At 59.0% G+C, this 22,589-nt stretch overlaps 1 protein-coding gene across 1 annotated transcript; it reads left to right on the top strand.

Annotated features, from left to right (window-relative positions):
- Positions 1 to 5,253: 5,253 nt before the first annotated feature.
- On the top strand, positions 5,254 to 22,375 carry TRNT1 (tRNA nucleotidyl transferase 1). Its single transcript, XM_066596956.1, has 7 exons — positions 5,254 to 5,423; positions 16,292 to 16,485; positions 16,711 to 16,849; positions 17,511 to 17,637; positions 18,135 to 18,328; positions 18,816 to 19,069; positions 21,860 to 22,375. Exons 1-7 carry the CDS (start codon positions 5,321 to 5,323, stop codon positions 22,118 to 22,120), a joined length of 1,272 nt encoding a protein of 423 aa, XP_066453053.1. The 5' UTR covers positions 5,254 to 5,320; the 3' UTR covers positions 22,121 to 22,375.
- The last annotated feature ends 214 nt before the right edge of the window (positions 22,376 to 22,589 follow it).

Here is a 22,589-nt window from a genome sequence, read left to right on the forward strand (position 1 = left end):
TATTACACCAGCGGATATCCCCTGGTGACTGAGCGGGGGCCAGTCATAAATATTTGCTGCAATCGCACAGAGGACACGACAGCCAGCTCGACCTTGGGAACCTCAACAGCTCCCTCTAGTGTTTGATTGTGGAAGTTCAACCTCACAACAATTTCAGCGACAATTAAACTTTTACCCTGCGTGATCTTTTGTCTACCCCTGAAGAAATAATGTAAGTGAGCCAAACTCTGCATCAAAATAAATGAGAGCCCCCCGATCTATGTTTTATAGTGCATCCTATCATAGCTAAATCAGTCTTATTAATCATTGTTACCTAATCACTGCATTAGGAACAGCGAGCCTGTGATCAGTAACGCGGTACCAGGCTCTGCTCTCATATAATGTGCTGATCTCTCCTCTGTGCAGAAGAAGACAATATTTGGCATTCATGGGTAAAGGTGGTGACTTCAGTGACTTTGACCACAGGCAGACTGTTGGGGCCTGTATTTTTGGAAAAGCACACTGGTTGGCTGTTCCCAAACCGCGGTATCAAGAGTGTACCAAGACGGGTTGAACTGTGGACGGACATCCGACAGAAGATCACACAGTGGCAGGACATGTGTGGTTGATCCTAGAGGCAAGAGTCAGGTGGCACGTCTGGCATCTCAGCAACAACGTGCTACAGTGGACCAGCTGACCCAGCAGTATAACAGTTGGGTAGGTAGACAAATTTCCACAATGGCCATTCGGCTCGACTGGGGTTCGATAGCTGAAGACCAACAAGGGTGTTCCTAATGACCCTACATCATCACAAACAACACCTTGCATGGGGCCTGGAAAGAGGTTAGTTGACCTCAGACACATGGCAGTAGGTCGTCGGAAGTGATGAGGCCTGTTTTATGCTGAACCATACAGATGGCCGGGTCCACATTTGGCATAAACAGAAATGAAGCCTTATCCCATGGGTGCACTGCTGGGGTTCAGCAGGCTGGTGGTGACGGTACCATGGTCTCGGGGCAATTTCCTGGCATGGCCTAGGATTGTTGGTCATCATACACAATCCATGAATGGTGAACACTGCAGGGACCTGTTAGCGGACCATCTGCACCCATATCTGCAGAATGTCTTCTCCGACCACAGCGCCATCTTTCACCGGGACAACCCTCCATATCATCGAGCTCAGATCACCAGGGAGCGGTTGGAGGAACATGACAGTGAATTCTCCACACTGCCTTGGCTCCCAAACTCACCGGACTGTAACCCCATAAAATATGTTTGGGATCTGCTGGAAAGAACGGTGAGATCTTATCTGCAAAATGTGCGCTCAATGCAATGAGCTGCTGCAGTGGGCATGGGGCGACCGAGTATGGAGGATGTTCGCTAACTTGTAGAATCGGTTCCCAGAGCTCTAAAAGCTGTGATCGCCCAAAAAGGTAGACTAACTCATTATTGAGTTGGGGTTCTCAACTCAATGTAAATTAATGCCAGTTAAAGTATTGCTAAATATAGTACAAGTGATCCAATAATCACAAGTTCAAGTCCCCTGTGGGGACTAAATAAAAGTGTAAAAAAAATAGACGTAATAAAAAGTTTTTTTTGCAGTAAAAAAAAATCTCCCTTTTCTTGTTTTCCCCATAAAAAATATGGCACAATTGCATTTTTTAAAATTTCACCCCACTAAAATTCTTTTTAAGTTTTCCGTAGATTATATGGTACCATCAAAAAGTTATGGCTTGATGCCTATCATAATATTTGCATTGTACAATGTTTGTATGCATAAAGTCTCTAATAAAAAGAAATTTTCAACAAAAAAGTAATAGCTCTTGGTAGGTGGGGGTGAAAAAAACTAAAAAAAAAAAACCTCTGGTCCTGAAAGGGTTAAAGTGCAGAGTGAACTAGCGCCGCACATCGGCCACCATAATAGAAACCAGATGAACTGCATTATAATCAGCTAGATCCGGTCTGAGCCGTTCATAAGACTTATCCTTTTGGAAAGAGGATTTTGTTTTCCTGCTCCCATAATGGTGGTGTGAATGAGTCCTAAGAGACCCTCCTCTTTAAGATGATACATTGTATAGAGATGATACATTGGGTATTTACATAAAAATATAAAAGTGGCGAAATTACAAACTGAAAACATGGCCGCCTGCGCTATATCATTACTGGCGCTTCAGATAAGGGTCATTGGTATTTTGAGAACCAAATATGGGTCGCGTTTAAGTCCTAAGGTCTACTGATTTCTTCTTGGGAATAGAGCAGATAGAAACATGGGACACAGTCTAGAAAAGTGTTCCCCAACTCCAGTCCTCACACCTCCCCAACAGGTCATATTTTCAGGATTTCCTAAGTGTTGCACAGGTGATGTAATTATTGTCAGTGCCTCAGACATTGCCACAGGTGTTCTTACTATTGGATATCCTGAAAACATGACCTGTTGGTGGTCCCTGAAGACTGGAGTTGGGGACCCCTGCTCTAGAAGACGCCGGCATTCTTCGAGGATGGCAGACGTCAGCATCGTCCGGTGCACAGAACCCACGTAACAGCGCCTGGTGTTAGAAATGTTCTCAATGCTTAAAATGGCGACATTCACGTTCCAAGAACAGCGTATAATCATCCGTTTTCTTCACTTGCGTGGAATGACACCCATTGACATTCATTGTCAGTTGAGTGAGACGTGCGGTGAAGGCGTCATTGATGTGAAAAATGTATATTTGTGGGTGCGACAGTTCAAAAAAGGCCAAACGTTGTGTAAGAATGAACCAAGGACTCCTCGGCCACGCACCACTAGTCCGACAACATAAATGTGTGAGTGCAGCAAGTGGTTATACCTGACCGCCAACTGACTGTGGAAGAGATTGCCTGCAAAGCCAGCATTTCCGTAGGATCTGTACACCCCACCCTACATGAAGGTCTGCAGGTTTCCTCCAGGTGGGTGCCTCAAGGCAACGCTCCTGCTCATCGGGCGGCCAATGCTCAGGGGTTTCTTCATAGCAACAACTTTGAAGGGGTTCCTCATGTTCTCCCCACTCACCCCGCTTTTACTTCAGTGATTTTCCAGTGGGGAAAACAGACCCCTAAAAAAGTGTTTGCAGCCACCATGCTATCATGGCGTCAATGTTGTGAAAAAATGTGTAAGTCAAGGCCAGTGTTTCCCAACTCTGAACTCTCCTTTATCCCTGATATCCGAATTAACTCAAACCTCTCTTTCCCGCCTCCAAGACTTCTCCAGAGCAGCACCAGTCCTCTGGAACGCGCTACCTAAATCTATCTGGGCAATCACTGACACACTAAACTTCAGGCGTGCTCTAAAAACGCACCTCTTCAGGAAGGCATACCACATCATCTGAACCAAACTCCTCCGCACTCCGCCTGATGACATGCTCCCTGACTTACTGACTGCAACCCTGCTAGCCGCAATCAACTACCCCCTGCAGTCATACCTATTTAGCCACCACGCGGCTTACTGTCTGACCATTGTCTATGTGTATATCACCCCTCACTCTCCACCTGGCCATACCACGCACATCTCCAGCCCTTTACCTTCTGTATCACCCCATTACTTGTAGTATGTAAGCTCATTGCAGGACCCTCACCCCTATTGTCTCCATCAACTGATTACTTCATGTAACCGTGGTCTTGCATCTTTATTTCTTTTATCTGTTCCCCCGCTCTTGTATGCGCTGCGGAATATGTTGGCGCTATATAAAGATTATTATTATTAACTCCAGTCCTCACAGCCCCCAACAGCTGATGTTTTCACGATTTTCTCACTATCGCTATAGGAGATCCTGAAAACATGACCCGTTGGTGGTCCCTGAGGACTGGGAAACACTGATCAAGAGGGAGATGGTGCTGAGAAGGGACAATACTTTCTGGGGTGCGTAGGTTTATAGAAAACAATTAGGCCTCCTGTCCATGGGCGATATTTCACTGTTACCCGCGGCGATAATCTGCATGTGGGTAACACAATGAACGCTTTCCATAGGATAACTATGGAAAGCGCAGCCCGATGTACATGAGCGGAAAATCAGGGCGATTTACCTCTTGCATATAAAAATCGCAACATGCCGCAATCCCCCTATCATTAAGATAGTATATTGGGGTGACTAGTGCTCCCCTGCGGTGGCTCCCGCGGCGGTATATTGCAATGTAGAGCGCACTGACCACGGCCATTCAACTAAGGCCTGTACATGCGGCGCACCACTGCAGCGGGCGAGGTCACCGCATGTGGTCACTCATTACTACTCACCCTGTCCTTGTACGCAGGCACATTCCTGGGGAGATTGTGGAATCGGTCATTGTTGTCTGCATCAACCAATCACGATGGCCTTAGAAATGATAAGGAAACAAGGAGTTTAGTTACTAATAGCAACAAGCGTTTCTCTGCCTGATATCGCGCTCAGCGCATTCAGACAGCCGAGTGCAAGTTGTGGCGGCCTCCCATCAGACGGCACACGGACTGCCGATGAGAGACGGAACGCGGCACACAACCTTTTTCCTTCTACATGGATCAGTCGGTGGAAAGAAAATGTGCGAGTCTGAAGCCCCCCGGAGTTTACAGTATGTTCCATACCGCAGTACTGGCTCTAGCCAGCAGATGGCACCATTGTATAATGGCAGAAAGAGAAAGCCCCCTTAGGAAACCCTGAATCCAAAATTGGATTGCAAAGGGTTAATGGGTTAAAATAAGTTGGGAGACCCATTTAATGTCAAAACAGCCTGGGTGCTGACAGGGTTAATTATACGCACAAGGAGACCCCTAAGACCCCCTTTGTGTCCTCGCAGTTGTTCTGGCAGGGATGACATCTAGAAAAGTGATAATAATAAACTAGCTGTTTATAAACAGATGGCGTCACATTATGGAAGCCGCTAGAGAACCATACAGACAGCGGTCCTCGTACAGAACAAGTGCAGACGTGAGGACGGCGGCCCCCGAGCCGCTGCACGCCTCTTTCAGTTGGGATGATGAATTACGTCCCAGTGAGGCTGCAAAGAAAAGCCTCCAAAACTCCTCCCACAATTGTGCCTGATCACATGACCAGACATCATGAAAGGTCCTTCAGTTCCTCCAATAAGTGGGCAGGTTAATGAAACTATCTCGGTTGCCCGTAGCAACCAATCACAGCGCGGCTTTCTTTTGCCAGGACAGGAATATAAATTGAAAGCCGCGCTGTGATTGGTTGCTAGGGGCCACTGGGACAGTGTCATCAGTCAGCCATGCTTTAGAGTATGACTCTTCCCACACACGTGGGTTATCACGTGGTCATGACATCACCGCAGGTCCTTTTTCCTCTAGGATGTGACCCGTGCGCTGCAGGAGGAGGATGATGTCCTAGCGCCGATGTTCCACCTGCTCCTCTCCCACAGCCGCCGCCTGTCCACCATGACGGTGCGCAGCCCGCAGTTCCAGGCGCTCTTCACGGAGGGCCTCAAAACCCTGACAGGTGAGATGTTGTAGAGAGCGTTGTATGGAGGTGACGGTATATATAGAGATGGTGACAGGAGGTGCCAGTATATGAGGGGAGGGCAATGGAAAGTGGCGGCATATACAGGGGGGTGTCAGACAGAAGGTGACGGGACGTACGGTGGGGGGCTGAGAGAAGGTGACGGTACGTAAAGTGGGGGGTCTGAAGAAAGGTGACGGCACGTACGATTGGGGGGGGGCTGAGGGAAGGCGACGGCGCGTACGGTGGGGGGCTGGAGGAAGGCGACGGGACGTCCGATTGGGGGGGCTGGAGGAAGGCGACGGGACGTCCGATTGGGGGGGCTGGAGGAAGGCGACGGGACGTCCGATTGGGGGGGCTGGAGGAAGGCGACGGGACGTCCGATTGGGGGGGCTGGAGGAAGGCGACGGGACGTCCGATTGGGGGGGCTGGAGGAAGGCGACGGGACGTCCGATTGGGGGGGCTGGAGGAAGGCGACGGGACGTCCGATTGGGGGGGCTGGAGGAAGGCGACGGGACGTCCGATTGGGGGGGCTGGAGGAAGGCGACGGGACGTCCGATTGGGGGGCTGGAGGAAGGCGACGGGACGTCCGATTGGGGGGGCTGGAGGAAGGCGACGGGACGTCCGATTGGGGGGGCTGGAGGAAGGCGACGGGACGTCCGATTGGGGGGGCTGGAGGAAGGCGACGGGACGTCCGATTGGGGGGGCTGGAGGAAGGCGACGGGACGTCCGATTGGGGGGGCTGGAGGAAGGCGACGGGACGTCCGATTGGGGGGGCTGGAGGAAGGCGACGGGACGTCCGATTGGGGGGGCTGGAGGAAGGCGACGGGACGTCCGATTGGGGGGGCTGGAGGAAGGCGACGGGACGTCCGATTGGGGGGGCTGGAGGAAGGCGACGGGACGTCCGATTGGGGGGGCTGGAGGAAGGCGACGGGACGTCCGATTGGGGGGGCTGGAGGAAGGCGACGGGACGTCCGATTGGGGGGGCTGGAGGAAGGCGACGGGACGTCCGATTGGGGGGGCTGGAGGAAGGCGACGGGACGTCCGATTGGGGGGGCTGGAGGAAGGCGACGGGACGTCCGATTGGGGGGGCTGGAGGAAGGCGACGGGACGTCCGATTGGGGGGGCTGGAGGAAGGCGACGGGACGTCCGATTGGGGGGGCTGGAGGAAGGCGACGGGACGTCCGATTGGGGGGGCTGGAGGAAGGCGACGGGACGTCCGATTGGGGGGGCTGGAGGAAGGCGACGGGACGTCCGATTGGGGGGGCTGGAGGAAGGCGACGGGACGTCCGATTGGGGGGGCTGGAGGAAGGCGACGGGACGTCCGATTGGGGGGGCTGGAGGAAGGCGACGGGACGTCCGATTGGGGGGGCTGGAGGAAGGCGACGGGACGTCCGATTGGGGGGGCTGGAGGAAGGCGACGGGACGTCCGATTGGGGGGGCTGGAGGAAGGCGACGGGACGTCCGATTGGGGGGGCTGGAGGAAGGCGACGGGACGTCCGATTGGGGGGGCTGGAGGAAGGCGACGGGACGTCCGATTGGGGGGGCTGGAGGAAGGCGACGGGACGTCCGATTGGGGGGGCTGGAGGAAGGCGACGGGACGTCCGATTGGGGGGGCTGGAGGAAGGCGACGGGACGTCCGATTGGGGGGGCTGGAGGAAGGCGACGGGACGTCCGATTGGGGGGGCTGGAGGAAGGCGACGGGACGTCCGATTGGGGGGGCTGGAGGAAGGCGACGGGACGTCCGATTGGGGGGGGCTGGAGGAAGGCGACGGGACGTCCGATTGGGGGGGCTGGAGGAAGGCGACGGGACGTCCGATTGGGGGGGCTGGAGGAAGGCGACGGGACGTCCGATTGGGGGGGCTGGAGGAAGGCGACGGGACGTCCGATTGGGGGGGCTGGAGGAAGGCGACGGGACGTCCGATTGGGGGGGGCTGGAGGAAGGCGACGGGACGTCCGATTGGGGGGGCTGGAGGAAGGCGACGGGACGTCCGATTGGGGGGGCTGGAGGAAGGCGACGGGACGTCCGATTGGGGGGGGCTGGAGGAAGGCGACGGGACGTCCGATTGGGGGGGCTGGAGGAAGGCGACGGGACGTCCGATTGGGGGGGCTGGAGGAAGGCGACGGGACGTCCGATTGGGGGGGGCTGGAGGAAGGCGACGGGACGTCCGATTGGGGGGGGCTGGAGGAAGGCGACGGGACGTCCGATTGGGGGGGGCTGGAGGAAGGCGACGGGACGTCCGATTGGGGGGGGCTGGAGGAAGGCGACGGGACGTCCGATTGGGGGGGGCTGGAGGAAGGCGACGGGACGTCCGATTGGGGGGGGCTGGAGGAAGGCGACGGGACGTCCGATTGGGGGGGGCTGGAGGAAGGCGACGGGACGTCCGATTGGGGGGGGCTGGAGGAAGGCGACGGGACGTCCGATTGGGGGGGGCTGGAGGAAGGCGACGGGACGTCCGATTGGGGGGGGCTGGAGGAAGGCGACGGGACGTCCGATTGGGGGGGGCTGGAGGAAGGCGACGGGACGTCCGATTGGGGGGGGCTGGAGGAAGGCGACGGGACGTCCGATTGGGGGGGGCTGGAGGAAGGCGACGGGACGTCCGATTGGGGGGGGCTGGAGGAAGGCGACGGGACGTCCGATTGGGGGGGGCTGGAGGAAGGCGACGGGACGTCCGATTGGGGGGGGCTGGAGGAAGGCGACGGGACGTCCGATTGGGGGGGGCTGGAGGAAGGCGACGGGACGTCCGATTGGGGGGGGCTGGAGGAAGGCGACGGGACGTCCGATTGGGGGGGGCTGGAGGAAGGCGACGGGACGTCCGATTGGGGGGGGCTGGAGGAAGGCGACGGGACGTCCGATTGGGGGGGGCTGGAGGAAGGCGACGGGACGTCCGATTGGGGGGGGCTGGAGGAAGGCGACGGGACGTCCGATTGGGGGGGGCTGGAGGAAGGCGACGGGACGTCCGATTGGGGGGGGCTGGAGGAAGGCGACGGGACGTCCGATTGGGGGGGGCTGGAGGAAGGCGACGGGACGTCCGATTGGGGGGGGCTGGAGGAAGGCGACGGGACGTCCGATTGGGGGGGGCTGGAGGAAGGCGACGGGACGTCCGATTGGGGGGGGCTGGAGGAAGGCGACGGGACGTCCGATTGGGGGGGGCTGGAGGAAGGCGACGGGACGTCCGATTGGGGGGGGCTGGAGGAAGGCGACGGGACGTCCGATTGGGGGGGGCTGGAGGAAGGCGACGGGACGTCCGATTGGGGGGGGCTGGAGGAAGGCGACGGGACGTCCGATTGGGGGGGGCTGGAGGAAGGCGACGGGACGTCCGATTGGGGGGGGCTGGAGGAAGGCGACGGGACGTCCGATTGGGGGGGGCTGGAGGAAGGCGACGGGACGTCCGATTGGGGGGGGCTGGAGGAAGGCGACGGGACGTCCGATTGGGGGGGGCTGGAGGAAGGCGACGGGACGTCCGATTGGGGGGGGCTGGAGGAAGGCGACGGGACGTCCGATTGGGGGGGGCTGGAGGAAGGCGACGGGACGTCCGATTGGGGGGGGCTGGAGGAAGGCGACGGGACGTCCGATTGGGGGGGGCTGGAGGAAGGCGACGGGACGTCCGATTGGGGGGGGCTGGAGGAAGGCGACGGGACGTCCGATTGGGGGGGGCTGGAGGAAGGCGACGGGACGTCCGATTGGGGGGGGCTGGAGGAAGGCGACGGGACGTCCGATTGGGGGGGGCTGGAGGAAGGCGACGGGACGTCCGATTGGGGGGGGCTGGAGGAAGGCGACGGGACGTCCGATTGGGGGGGGCTGGAGGAAGGCGACGGGACGTCCGATTGGGGGGGGCTGGAGGAAGGCGACGGGACGTCCGATTGGGGGGGGCTGGAGGAAGGCGACGGGACGTCCGATTGGGGGGGGCTGGAGGAAGGCGACGGGACGTCCGATTGGGGGGGCTGGAGGAAGGCGACGGGACGTCCGATTGGGGGGGGCTGGAGGAAGGCGACGGGACGTCCGATTGGGGGGGCTGGAGGAAGGCGACGGGACGTCCGATTGGGGGGGGCTGGAGGAAGGCGACGGGACGTCCGATTGGGGGGGGCTGGAGGAAGGCGACGGGACGTCCGATTGGGGGGGGCTGGAGGAAGGCGACGGGACGTCCGATTGGGGGGGGCTGGAGGAAGGCGACGGGACGTCCGATTGGGGGGGGCTGGAGGAAGGCGACGGGACGTCCGATTGGGGGGGGCTGGAGGAAGGCGACGGGACGTCCGATTGGGGGGGGCTGGAGGAAGGCGACGGGACGTCCGATTGGGGGGGGCTGGAGGAAGGCGACGGGACGTCCGATTGGGGGGGGCTGGAGGAAGGCGACGGGACGTCCGATTGGGGGGGGCTGGAGGAAGGCGACGGGACGTCCGATTGGGGGGGGCTGGAGGAAGGCGACGGGACGTCCGATTGGGGGGGGCTGGAGGAAGGCGACGGGACGTCCGATTGGGGGGGGCTGGAGGAAGGCGACGGGACGTCCGATTGGGGGGGCTGGAGGAAGGCGACGGGACGTCCGATTGGGGGGGGCTGGAGGAAGGCGACGGGACGTCCGATTGGGGGGGGCTGGAGGAAGGCGACGGGACGTCCGATTGGGGGGGGCTGGAGGAAGGCGACGGGACGTCCGATTGGGGGGGGCTGGAGGAAGGCGACGGGACGTCCGATTGGGGGGGGCTGGAGGAAGGCGACGGGACGTCCGATTGGGGGGGCTGGAGGAAGGCGACGGGACGTCCGATTGGGGGGGGCTGGAGGAAGGCGACGGGACGTCCGATTGGGGGGGGCTGGAGGAAGGCGACGGGACGTCCGATTGGGGGGGGCTGGAGGAAGGCGACGGGACGTCCGATTGGGGGGGGCTGGAGGAAGGCGACGGGACGTCCGATTGGGGGGGGCTGGAGGAAGGCGACGGGACGTCCGATTGGGGGGGGCTGGAGGAAGGCGACGGGACGTCCGATTGGGGGGGGCTGGAGGAAGGCGACGGGACGTCCGATTGGGGGGGGCTGGAGGAAGGCGACGGGACGTCCGATTGGGGGGGGCTGGAGGAAGGCGACGGGACGTCCGATTGGGGGGGGCTGGAGGAAGGCGACGGGACGTCCGATTGGGGGGGGCTGGAGGAAGGCGACGGGACGTCCGATTGGGGGGGGCTGGAGGAAGGCGACGGGACGTCCGATTGGGGGGGGCTGGAGGAAGGCGACGGGACGTCCGATTGGGGGGGGCTGGAGGAAGGCGACGGGACGTCCGATTGGGGGGGGCTGGAGGAAGGCGACGGGACGTCCGATTGGGGGGGGCTGGAGGAAGGCGACGGGACGTCCGATTGGGGGGGGCTGGAGGAAGGCGACGGGACGTCCGATTGGGGGGGCTGGAGGAAGGCGACGGGACGTCCGATTGGGGGGGGCTGGAGGAAGGCGACGGGACGTCCGATTGGGGGGGGCTGGAGGAAGGCGACGGGACGTCCGATTGGGGGGGGCTGGAGGAAGGCGACGGGACGTCCGATTGGGGGGGGCTGGAGGAAGGCGACGGGACGTCCGATTGGGGGGGGCTGGAGGAAGGCGACGGGACGTCCGATTGGGGGGGCTGGAGGAAGGCGACGGGACGTCCGATTGGGGGGGGCTGGAGGAAGGCGACGGGACGTCCGATTGGGGGGGGCTGGAGGAAGGCGACGGGACGTCCGATTGGGGGGGGCTGGAGGAAGGCGACGGGACGTCCGATTGGGGGGGCTGGAGGAAGGCGACGGGACGTCCGATTGGGGGGGGCTGGAGGAAGGCGACGGGACGTCCGATTTGGGGGGGGCTGGAGGAAGGCGACGGGACGTCCGATTGGGGGGGGCTGGAGGAAGGCGACGGGACGTCCGATTGGGGGGGGCCTGGAGGAAGGCGACGGGACGTCCGATTGGGGGGGGCTGGAGGAAGGCGACGGGACGTCCGATTGGGGGGGGCTGGAGGAAGGCGACGGGACGTCCGATTGGGGGGGGCTGGAGGAAGGCGACGGGACGTCCGATTGGGGGGGCTGGAGGAAGGCGACGGGACGTCCGATTGGGGGGGCTGGAGGAAGGCGACGGGACGTCCGATTGGGGGGGCTGGAGGAAGGCGACGGGACGTCCGATTGGGGGGGGCTGGAGGAAGGCGACGGGACGTCCGATTGGGGGGGCTGGAGGAAGGCGACGGGACGTCCGATTGGGGGGGGCTGGAGGAAGGCGACGGGACGTCCGATTGGGGGGGGCTGGAGGAAGGCGACGGGACGTCCGATTGGGGGGGGCTGGAGGAAGGCGACGGGACGTCCGATTGGGGGGGGCTGGAGGAAGGCGACGGGACGTCCGATTGGGGGGGGCTGGAGGAAGGCGACGGGACGTCCGATTGGGGGGGGCTGGAGGAAGGCGACGGGACGTCCGATTGGGGGGGCTGGAGGAAGGCGACGGGACGTCCGATTGGGGGGGGCTGGAGGAAGGCGACGGGACGTCCGATTGGGGGGGCTGGAGGAAGGCGACGGGACGTCCGATTGGGGGGGCTGGAGGAAGGCGACGGGACGTCCGATTGGGGGGGGCTGGAGGAAGGCGACGGGACGTCCGATTGGGGGGGCTGGAGGAAGGCGACGGGACGTCCGATTGGGGGGGGCTGGAGGAAGGCGACGGGACGTCCGATTGGGGGGGGCTGGAGGAAGGCGACGGGACGTCCGATTGGGGGGGGCTGGAGGAAGGCGACGGGACGTCCGATTGGGGGGGGCTGGAGGAAGGCGACGGGACGTCCGATTGGGGGGGCTGGAGGAAGGCGACGGGACGTCCGATTGGGGGGGGCTGGAGGAAGGCGACGGGACGTCCGATTGGGGGGGGCTGGAGGAAGGCGACGGGACGTCCGATTGGGGGGGGCTGGAGGAAGGCGACGGGACGTCCGATTGGGGGGGGCTGGAGGAAGGCGACGGGACGTCCGATTGGGGGGGGCTGGAGGAAGGCGACGGGACGTCCGATTGGGGGGGGCTGGAGGAAGGCGACGGGACGTCCGATTGGGGGGGGCTGGAGGAAGGCGACGGGACGTCCGATTGGGGGGGCTGGAGGAAGGCGACGGGACGTCCGATTGGGGGGGGCTGGAGGAAGGCGACGGGACGTCCGATTGGGGGGGGCTGGAGGAAGGCGACGGGACGTCCGATTGGGGGGGGCTGGAGGAAGGCGACGGGACGTCCGATTGGGGGGGGCTGGAGGAAGGCGACGGGACGTCCGATTGGGGGGGGCTGGAGGAAGGCGACGGGACGTCCGATTGGGGGGGGCTGGAGGAAGGCGACGGGACGTCCGATTGGGGGGGGCTGGAGGAAGGCGACGGGACGTCCGATTGGGGGGGGCTGGAGGAAGGCGACGGGACGTCCGATTGGGGGGGGCTGGAGGAAGGCGACGGGACGTCCGATTGGGGGGGGCTGGAGGAAGGCGACGGGACGTCCGATTGGGGGGGGCTGGAGGAAGGCGACGGGACGTCCGATTGGGGGGGGCTGGAGGAAGGCGACGGGACGTCCGATTGGGGGGGGCTGGAGGAAGGCGACGGGACGTCCGATTGGGGGGGGCTGGAGGAAGGCGACGGGACGTCCGATTGGGGGGGCTGGAGGAAGGCGACGGGACGTCCGATTGGGGGGGGCTGGAGGAAGGCGACGGACGTCCGATTGGGGGGGGCTGGAGGAAGGCGACGGGACGTCCGATTGGGGGGGCTGGAGGAAGGCGACGGGACGTCCGATTGGGGGGGGCTGGAGGAAGGCGACGGGACGTCCGATTGGGGGGGGCTGGAGGAAGGCGACGGGACGTCGATTGGGGGGGGCTGGAGGAAGGCGACGGGACGTCCGATTGGGGGGGCTGGAGGAAGGCGACGGGACGTCCGATTGGGGGGGGCTGGAGGAAGGCGACGGGACGTCCGATTGGGGGGGGCTGGAGGAAGGCGACGGGACGTCCGATTGGGGGGGCTGGAGGAAGGCGACGGGACGTCCGATTGGGGGGGCTGGAGGAAGGCGACGGGACGTCCGATTGGGGGGGGCTGGAGGAAGGCGACGGGACGTCCGATTGGGGGGGGCTGGAGGAAGGCGACGGGACGTCCGATTGGGGGGGCTGGAGGAAGGCGACGGGACGTCCGATTGGGGGGGGCTGGAACGATTGGGGGGGGCTGGAGGAAGGCGACGGGACGTCCGATTGGGGGGGGCTGGAGGAAGGCGACGGGACGTCCGATTGGGGGGGGCTGGAGGAAGGCGACGGGACGTCCGATTGGGGGGGGCTGGAGGAAGGCGACGGGACGTCCGATTGGGGGGGGCTGGAGGAAGGCGACGGGACGTCCGATTGGGGGGGGGCTGGAGGAAGGCGACGGGACGTCCGATTGGGGGGGGGGGCTGGAGGAAGGCGACGGGACGTCCGATTGGGGGGGGGGGCTGGAGGAAGGCGACGGGGCGTCCGATTGGGGGGGGGGGCTGGAGGAAGGCGACGGGGCGTCCGATTGGGGGGGGGGGCTGGAGGAAGGCGACGGGGCGTCCGATTGGGGGGGGGGGCTGGAGGAAGGCGACGGGGCGTCCGATTGGGGGGGGGGGCTGGAGGAAGGCGACGGGGCGTCCGATTGGGGGGGGGGCTGGAGGAAGGCGACGGGGCGTCCGATTGGGGGGGGGGGCTGGAGGAAGGCGACGGGACGTCCGATTGGGGGGGGGGGCTGGAGGAAGGCGACGGGACGTCCGATTGGGGGGGGGGGCTGGAGGAAGGCGACGGGACGTCCGATTGGGGGGGGGGGCTGGAGGAAGGCGACGGGACGTCCGATTGGGGGGGGGGGCTGGAGGAAGGCGACGGGACGTCCGATTGGGGGGGGGGGGCTGGAGGAAGGCGACGGGACGTCCGATTGGGGGGGGGGGCTGGAGGAAGGCGACGGGACGTCCGATTGGGGGGGGGGGCTGGAGGAAGGCGACGGGACGTCCGATTGGGGGGGGGGGCTGGAGGAAGGCGACGGGACGTCCGATTGGGGGGGGGGGCTGGAGGAAGGCGACGGGACGTCCGATTGGGGGGGGGGGCTGGAGGAAGGCGACGGGACGTCCGATTGGGGGGGGGGGCTGGAGGAAGGCGACGGGACGTCCGATTGGGGGGGGGGCTGGAGGAAGGCGACGGGACGTCCGATTGGGGGGGGGGGGCTGGAGGAAGGCGACGGGACGTCCGATTGGGGGGGGGGGCTGGAGGAAGGCGACGGGACGTCCGATTGGGGGGGGGGGCTGGAGGAAGGCGACGGGACGTCCGATTGGGGGGGGGGGCTGGAGGAAGGCGACGGGACGTCCGATTGGGGGGGGGGGCTGGAGGAAGGCGACGGGACGTCCGATTGGGGGGGGGGGCTGGAGGAAGGCGACGGGACGTCCGATTGGGGGGGGGGGCTGGAGGAAGGCGACGGGACGTCCGATTGGGGGGGGGGGCTGGAGGAAGGCGACGGGACGTCCGATTGGGGGGGGGGGCTGGAGGAAGGCGACGGGACGTCCGATTGGGGGGGGGGGCTGGAGGAAGGCGACGGGACGTCCGATTGGGGGGGGGGGCTGGAGGAAGGCGACGGGACGTCCGATTGGGGGGGGGGGCTGGAGGAAGGCGACGGGACGTCCGATTGGGGGGGGGGGCTGGAGGAAGGCGACGGGACGTCCGATTGGGGGGGGGGGCTGGAGGAAGGCGACGGGACGTCCGATTGGGGGGGGGGGCTGGAGGAAGGCGACGGGACGTCCGATTGGGGGGGGGGGCTGGAGGAAGGCGACGGGACGTCCGATTGGGGGGGGGGGCTGGAGGAAGGCGACGGGACGTCCGATTGGGGGGGGGGGCTGGAGGAAGGCGACGGGACGTCCGATTGGGGGGGGGGGCTGGAGGAAGGCGACGGGACGTCCGATTGGGGGGGGGGGCTGGAGGAAGGCGACGGGACGTCCGATTGGGGGGGGGGGCTGGAGGAAGGCGACGGGACGTCCGATTGGGGGGGGGGGCTGGAGGAAGGCGACGGGACGTCCGATTGGGGGGGGGGGCTGGAGGAAGGCGACGGGACGTCCGATTGGGGGGGGGGGCTGGAGGAAGGCGACGGGACGTCCGATTGGGGGGGGGGGCTGGGGGAAGGCGACGGGACGTCCGATTGGGGGGGGGGGCTGGGGGAAGGCGACGGGACGTCCGATTGGGGGGGGGGGCTGGGGGAAGGCGACGGGACGTCCGGTGGGGGGGGGGGGGGGCTGGGGGAAGGCGACGGGACGTCCGGTGGGGGGGGGGGGGGGCTGGGGGAAGGCGACGGGACGTCCGGTGGGGGGGGGGGGGGGCTGGGGGAAGGCGACGGGACGTCCGGTGGGGGGGGGGGGCTGGGGGAAGGCGACGGGACGTACGGTGGGGGGGGGGGGGGGGCTGAGACGGAAAGTGGGGGTGGGGGGGCTAGACAACAGTATTTCCCGGGAAGAGGCATGGGGGTGCGGCAGGTGACGGTACATAGCAGGAGGGCAGCGGTGTAGACTGAGGGTGACGGTGTATACGGGACAGTATAGGTAGGAGAGGCGATTGGAGGTGACGGTATATACAGGAGTGGCGGTGTGAGTTGACGTGTGTACAGGAGTGGTCATGGTATAGATAGCGCCAATTAAGGGAGGTGATGGTATAGATAGGGGCAGCAGCAGGAGATGGCATTAGGCGGTGACTGTATATAGAAGGGTGGCGATGGGAGGTGACTGTATATACAGGGGTGACGGCAGGAGGTGATGGTGTATGTTGATGTGACGATGGGAAGTGATTGTATAGACGGGGTTTGATGAGGGGTGATGACAGGGCTGGCAGTGTTAAACAGGTAATAACGCGCGGGGATGATACACGCTGGTGACGATATGTTCACTTCTGTTGCTGCAGATTTGTTTGTGCGGGAGAAGTACGAGTTGCGAATCGCAGGAGGTGCCGTCCGCGACCTTCTTGCAGGGAAGCAGCCGCACGATGTGGACTTTGCCACCACCGCCACCCCCGATCAGATGAAGGAGCTCTTCCTCAAGGAGGGGATTCGGCTTATTAACAACAAGGGAGAGAAACATGGCACCGTGACGGCGAGGGTGAGGCACATCAGTCAGCAGGCGGGCACTCTTCTAGACGCCATGCTGTGCCAGTGTACTCATTACACCACCTGTCTCATGGGGTCTCCTGAGGTTGGAGGAGGGCGGCTCATAAATAGGGGCGGAGATACGGGTGTGCTTTCTCCAGGCGGTGACGGGTGGTATTTTACCTCCATGTTCTTCTTACTCCTTCCCTTCCCCGTCTGCATTTTATTGTCTCCTCAGATAAATGATCAGAACTTTGAAATCACGACACTGAGAATCGACCTGCGGACAGACGGACGCCACGCGGAGGTGGAGTTTACAACGGACTGGGAACTGGACGCAGAGAGGCGCGATCTCACCATCAACTCCATGTTTCTGGGTACTTGGAGAAGCTCATTACCTTTCTTACCTGCGTAGACTCGCCATTTGAGAAAGTGCATGATGACTCGTACAGAAGCCATAATAGCGGTCCTGTCAGCTTCCACTTGGCTGTTCCAGAAAAGAAGCCAAATTACCAATAAATAGGGAGTTGGGGTTAATTTACACTTTTCGGCCACGTGAATACGCTGAGTATTTACACAACTGATATGCGCATACGTTCGTGTTCTTTACCCGACCCTGTTGGTTTTTATGCACGTGAATATACAGACGGACTCATGTATTTGCGCCGACCCATTGTCTCCAATGGCCTATTGTACTGCGTAATGGACATGTTGGGTATTTTTTCACACAATTGAACACCGTGCGAAAAACTACGCTCATGCGTACAAAGCCACTGAAATCAGTAGGTTCTGTTAACTGCATAATGCGCTGCGCAAATACGCCTGTGTGAAAGAGCTCTTAAGGCGCTGCAAAATGCATAGCGGATATTGATTAGTCCTGTCTACTCGGTATGGATGTACTCTGTCCACTCAGAGCAGACATGGTTAATCGATCCCGCAGGACGCTCGCAGAAACGGCTCCTCCCCCACACGGCAGTTGTGTCTCCCAATATCAGCACCGTCGGGGTGCACTTACATCTTTATTTATCATTTCCTCAGGATTTGATGGCACGCTCTATGATTACTTCAATGGTCACGAGGATTTAAAGAATCGGCGCATTAGATTTGTGGGCGATCCATCCAAACGGATCCAGGAGGATTATCTGCGGATTCTGCGCTACCTCAGGTGAATGGAAACTCTCTAGATGCCCTAAGCGCAGCCCCTAACCTGCGGGGTGGAGAGTGACTACAAGCAAGGGCCTTGCTCTGGAGGACTCCTCACTATACAAATATCTCACATGGTATCTTGTATTATACTTAGAGATGAGCGAGCATACTCGCTAAGAGCAATTACTCGAGCGAGCATTGCCCTTAGCGAGTACCTGCCCGCTCGGAAGAAAAGATTCGGGTGCCGGCGGGGGGGAACGGAGGGGAGATCCCGTGGGTCACATGGCCTGAGAGCATTCAAGTGGATGGGACTGAGCTGCCATACCAGGCACCACCATTATACCATGTACAGTGCTGTGCCTTGTATGCACTTAAGTGATGGCACTGATAACTTGACTGCCACTCTATCTTTAAGCAGTGGAAACCCACCGATCAACTATTGATGACCTATCCTGAGGATAGGCCATAAGTCCCAGAAAACCGCTTTCACTTAAAGGGTCCTTTGATGTTTCGCAGGTTTTATGGAAGGATAGCTGAGAAATCCGGAAACCACAGTCCATCCACTCTGGAAGCAATACGAGAAAACGCGCCTGGACTGGGTGGGATCTCGGGGGAAAGAATCTGGGTGGAACTGAAGAAAATCTTGGAGGGAAATCACATCAATCCCCTCATGCAACTGATCTATCAGCTGGGAGTTGCTCCTTATGTTGGTGGGTGTACCCTTCATGATGCTGCCCCTTCCCACACGCCCTCAACTTTTGTTCCACCCCCACTTCAAAAAATCATAACTTTTTTCTTATTTTTCCAACAACGTAGTTGTTCGTTTTTTCTTTCTTCTTTTTTTTACTGAACAGGTTGTATTTTTTTTTCAACGGTACTGTTTAACCCCGTAAGGACCAAGCACCGTAAATTTACAGCGCTTGGTCCTGGGCTTTAATCCCAGTTGATAGTTAAAATATGGTGCAGGATTAAAGCTCCTGCAATCTAGAAGGATCAGGTCGGGCTCTTCGGTGGTTAGTCACAGCTGAGGACACTGAGGAGAAGGTAGAAGTGTTTTTAACTGCTGCTGCCGCGCTCAATGAGTGAAATGTCACAGAGCACCCCTGTTCCCCCAGTAAGACGTCAGGTCTGACCGATGACAGGGGGCGCTCTTGTGTCTGTCAGTTGGTTTAGTTCTCATCTTAGTTTGCATTCCAGGATTACCAGAGAATGGAAATCTAGAGGAGTTTTCTCGCGTCTGCTCTCAGGCCGCGCACTTGTCTCCTAAACCCACCACCCTTCTGACTGCATTGTTCTCACACCCTGATGGCATCCAAAAACTGGACCTGAGACTGAAGATATCGAAGGAGGAGAAGGGGCTGGCCTTGTTCTTACTGAAAGAGCGGAGAGAGCTGACGGCAGATCACATGGACCGGGAACCTCTGAAGCCATATCAGGACTATGTGATCGATGTGAGTAGCGCAGGGGTAATGTCAAAAACCGGATCTGAGACTGTGTCTGACTGTAGAATATACACTGTACCAGATATTAGACCATTGGAGCAGCAGACCTTTATCTCCTTATATACAGAGTAGGGGGTAAATGTCTGATCGCTGGGGTCCGACTGCTTAAACACAAGTGATCCCAGGACTGGTGCACCCGAATGCTCTATGAATAGAGCTACTAAATACTACTTCATTCACTTCTATGGGAGATCGTTGTCCTCTGTGATCTCCCTCCAACACATAGAGGTGAATGGAGTGCTGGTCACACTTGTGCATCACTGCACAAGTGCTTTCATATGGGGCATTTGGGTGTGCCGGTCTGGGAATAATCAAGCTGCCCATAGGGATGCATGGGCAGCTGCAAAGCCATGAGATTAAAAAAAAAATGCAAAAAAAACCCCACTGTGCACACGTCTGCCACGCTGAAGAAAGAAGATCCGGCCGCGGCAGAGGAGACCCGTGCTGGATCTGGAGAGGTAAAAAACGGTCTAATATATATAATTACACATTACACTATCCTACAGTCTAGATGTAACTAAAATATATAAACTTTATTAATGATAATTTTAAAATTGAGGGCTGAAACACAAACATGCGGACAGATGCTATATAGGGAGCATGGAAAATCCACTAGCGAAGAGTGGAAATGTACACCAATACGGATACAGGTTCCCTAGACGAACAAACACTACACAGATTAGTATGACTGAGGCCGGGTCAGCGTGCAGCGATAGGCTAACCTAATCACCGTCAGCACCCCGCCGAGGAGTTCAAGAGGTTCAGTGAGTGAGTGCTTAAATGATGCACTCCACTGACTGCCAGGTGTCTGAGTGCAGACAATAACCATGCCTCCTATGGACCTGGAACCAGAGAGCCGCACACTCAGTGATAACTGGACTGAGTGGGTGACTGATATATTGCATTGGGTTCATATATTACCAAGATATGTCCAAGGTACTATAATCCAGATAGTGCGTGGCATGTTATAGAGTCCACTACAATAAGTGCTCGATCTGAAGGTAAAGCATACTCCTAAATGATGGATTCTAAGAAGTTCAAATAGTTGAATTGTGATAGATTCAAAATGATGAATTCTAGTAGGTTCAGGTTTGACGTGTTTCCCTGTCTGTATAGACCGTTCATCAGGGACTTTTTAGCTATTACTCTGGATAGAGAAAAGGAGATACAAAAAGGAATATACTAGTCGGTAAGACTGGCTGACAGATGGAACGTGAACTAGACAGAGAGTCTTGTAAGGCAGAACTAGGAAAGTCTAGGTCTATAAGAGAAGGGAGCAGAAAGAATATCCTATCTGCAGCTAGAGGGAGGTATGTAAGGTTACCCCTGTACATCGTCAACAGATCGACAGAGAGAGCAAAGCTAGGCTAATTAATGAAAGAATCCCATGCAGCATAGATTTGGAGTAGCAGTAAACTATTTGGATCAGCAGCTAGTCATTCGCCTGGGATTCTGTGTGCCTACTTATTCTCACTCCTCATTAAAGATGAGCGAATATACTTGTTTTGAGTAATTACTCGATCGAGCACCGCGATTTTCGAGTACTTCCGTACTCGGGTGAAAAGATTCAGGGGGGGGGGGGGGCGGAGGGAGGCGTGGCGGAGCGGGGAGTAGCAGCGGGGAACAGGGGGGAGCCCTCTCTCTCCCACTCACCCACGGTGCCCCCCCCCCCCCCCCCCCGAATCTTTTCGCCCGAGTAGGGAAGTACTCGAAAATCACGGCGCTTGGGCGAAAAAGGGGCGTGGCCGAGTAGGTTCGCTCATCTATTTCTCAGGAACCATCTCACTGCAATATCGTACAAGTCCTACCTAGAATGTATCTGGAATTCAAAGAGTATAGCAATAAGACCATTCTGTCTCTGAGATAATAATAAAACAAACCCCAATAAAATGCTGTGCTGTAGCCTGCGGCCCTGATGGCGGACCACAAGCATATTTAAAAAAAAAAAAATCTTTCATGTAAAGATTTAACAGCAGCGATTGGTTGGTGTTCATCGGGGATCCTGTGCAACAAACTCCCGCTGATCAACTATTGATGACCTTTCTCGAGCATAGGTCATCAATCGTAGATGCCCAGAATACACCTTTAAGACGGCTGCAGTGTGCCACCATTCCATCTGAGAGGCAATGATACTTATACTATTTACTGCAGTACTTCAGTATTGCAGTATATAGTGATTATTATTTTATTTTTATTTTCTTATGTTTCTACAGGCAAGGCTTGTTAGGCCTCTATGTACAGTATGGCAGCCCTGGGAGCCTTCCATAGGTTCTGGACTGCCATGCTACCCTAGGCGCCCCCCCTAGTCATGCTGTGGGGAAGACTATGTGGCGCAGGAACGAGTTGCCCCTCCCCTCCTCCTTCCCCCTCCCACTAACTGTCTAGACATCTAGTCACTTTTGACTGCAGCATCTAAACAGTTCACTGCTGCAAGTTAGTCAGCTCTATACACCTTTTATGACCGCCTGATGTAAATTTTCCATGGTAGGTGTGAAGGGGTAAACCTCCCACTCCTCTGTAGCCTGTGCCCTAGTCTGCACAGCAAAGCTATAAAGTGAGCTGCAATAGCCAGAAAATGTCAGACTACTGTGTGTTCGTTCAAGTGGTCAGTGTGAGAACTGCAATATTTCAGGATTCGCTTCTTACAAAGGATGTGGTGAATATATTATGGTGCCTGCGCCATTTTACATGAGGATTTTCCCTCCTTCATAGTCTGCCTTTTCCACTGTTCTCTTTCAGTCCCGAGAGACGGATGCCCATAAGAAGGTGTGCGAACTGCTCAAGTATCAGGGTGAAGAACGACTCTTGCGACAGATGGAACAGTGGACCTTGCCCCGCTTCCCTGTCAGTGGACACGACCTGCGACGGATGGGCATTTCCTCAGGAAAGGAGATTGGGAGAATCTTGCAGGAACTGCGAGAACGCTGGAAGGAAAGTGACTACCGGGCCGACAAAGAGGAACTTCTGAGTGGTCTGTCCGGGAGCGAAGGCACGCAATAAAGTGGGATACCAACGTCTGATCAAACCATTCTTGGATCTGGTGAACATAGAAGGTCCACTGTAGATTCCCCCAGTGAAACATAATGGGATCCTCTCCTGGTGCGTCAAAAGTCAAGAACAACCAAGACGTCTATAAGATGCAAAACTGGTCTTGGCGTTCCCTCGAGCCTGCTGCCCTCTTGGATTACGACATTAAGGGATTTTTATGTAATTGGGCTGAATTGTCGAATAATGAAAAGTTCTGCAACTTTCTAATATTCTTTAGTGATTCAATTCCTCACCGGTTTCAAAATCTCTGCTTCCTTTCAGAAAACTGAAACCGTCAGACAAACGATCATTCAACTGACAGCTGTTTCCCCCAACTTCCCCCTGGCCATGAATGTTTGGTTTGGCCAAGCATTTGTGTTTAGGGAGGTAAGCTGCAGCCCCAGAACTTTGTGCCAGCTTATCTCCCAGGGAACAAAAAGAT

The sequence above is a fragment of the Eleutherodactylus coqui genome, chromosome 3 (assembly GCF_035609145.1).
Source record: "Eleutherodactylus coqui strain aEleCoq1 chromosome 3, aEleCoq1.hap1, whole genome shotgun sequence".
In the NCBI taxonomy this organism is placed as follows: Eukaryota; Metazoa; Chordata; class Amphibia; order Anura; family Eleutherodactylidae; genus Eleutherodactylus; species Eleutherodactylus coqui.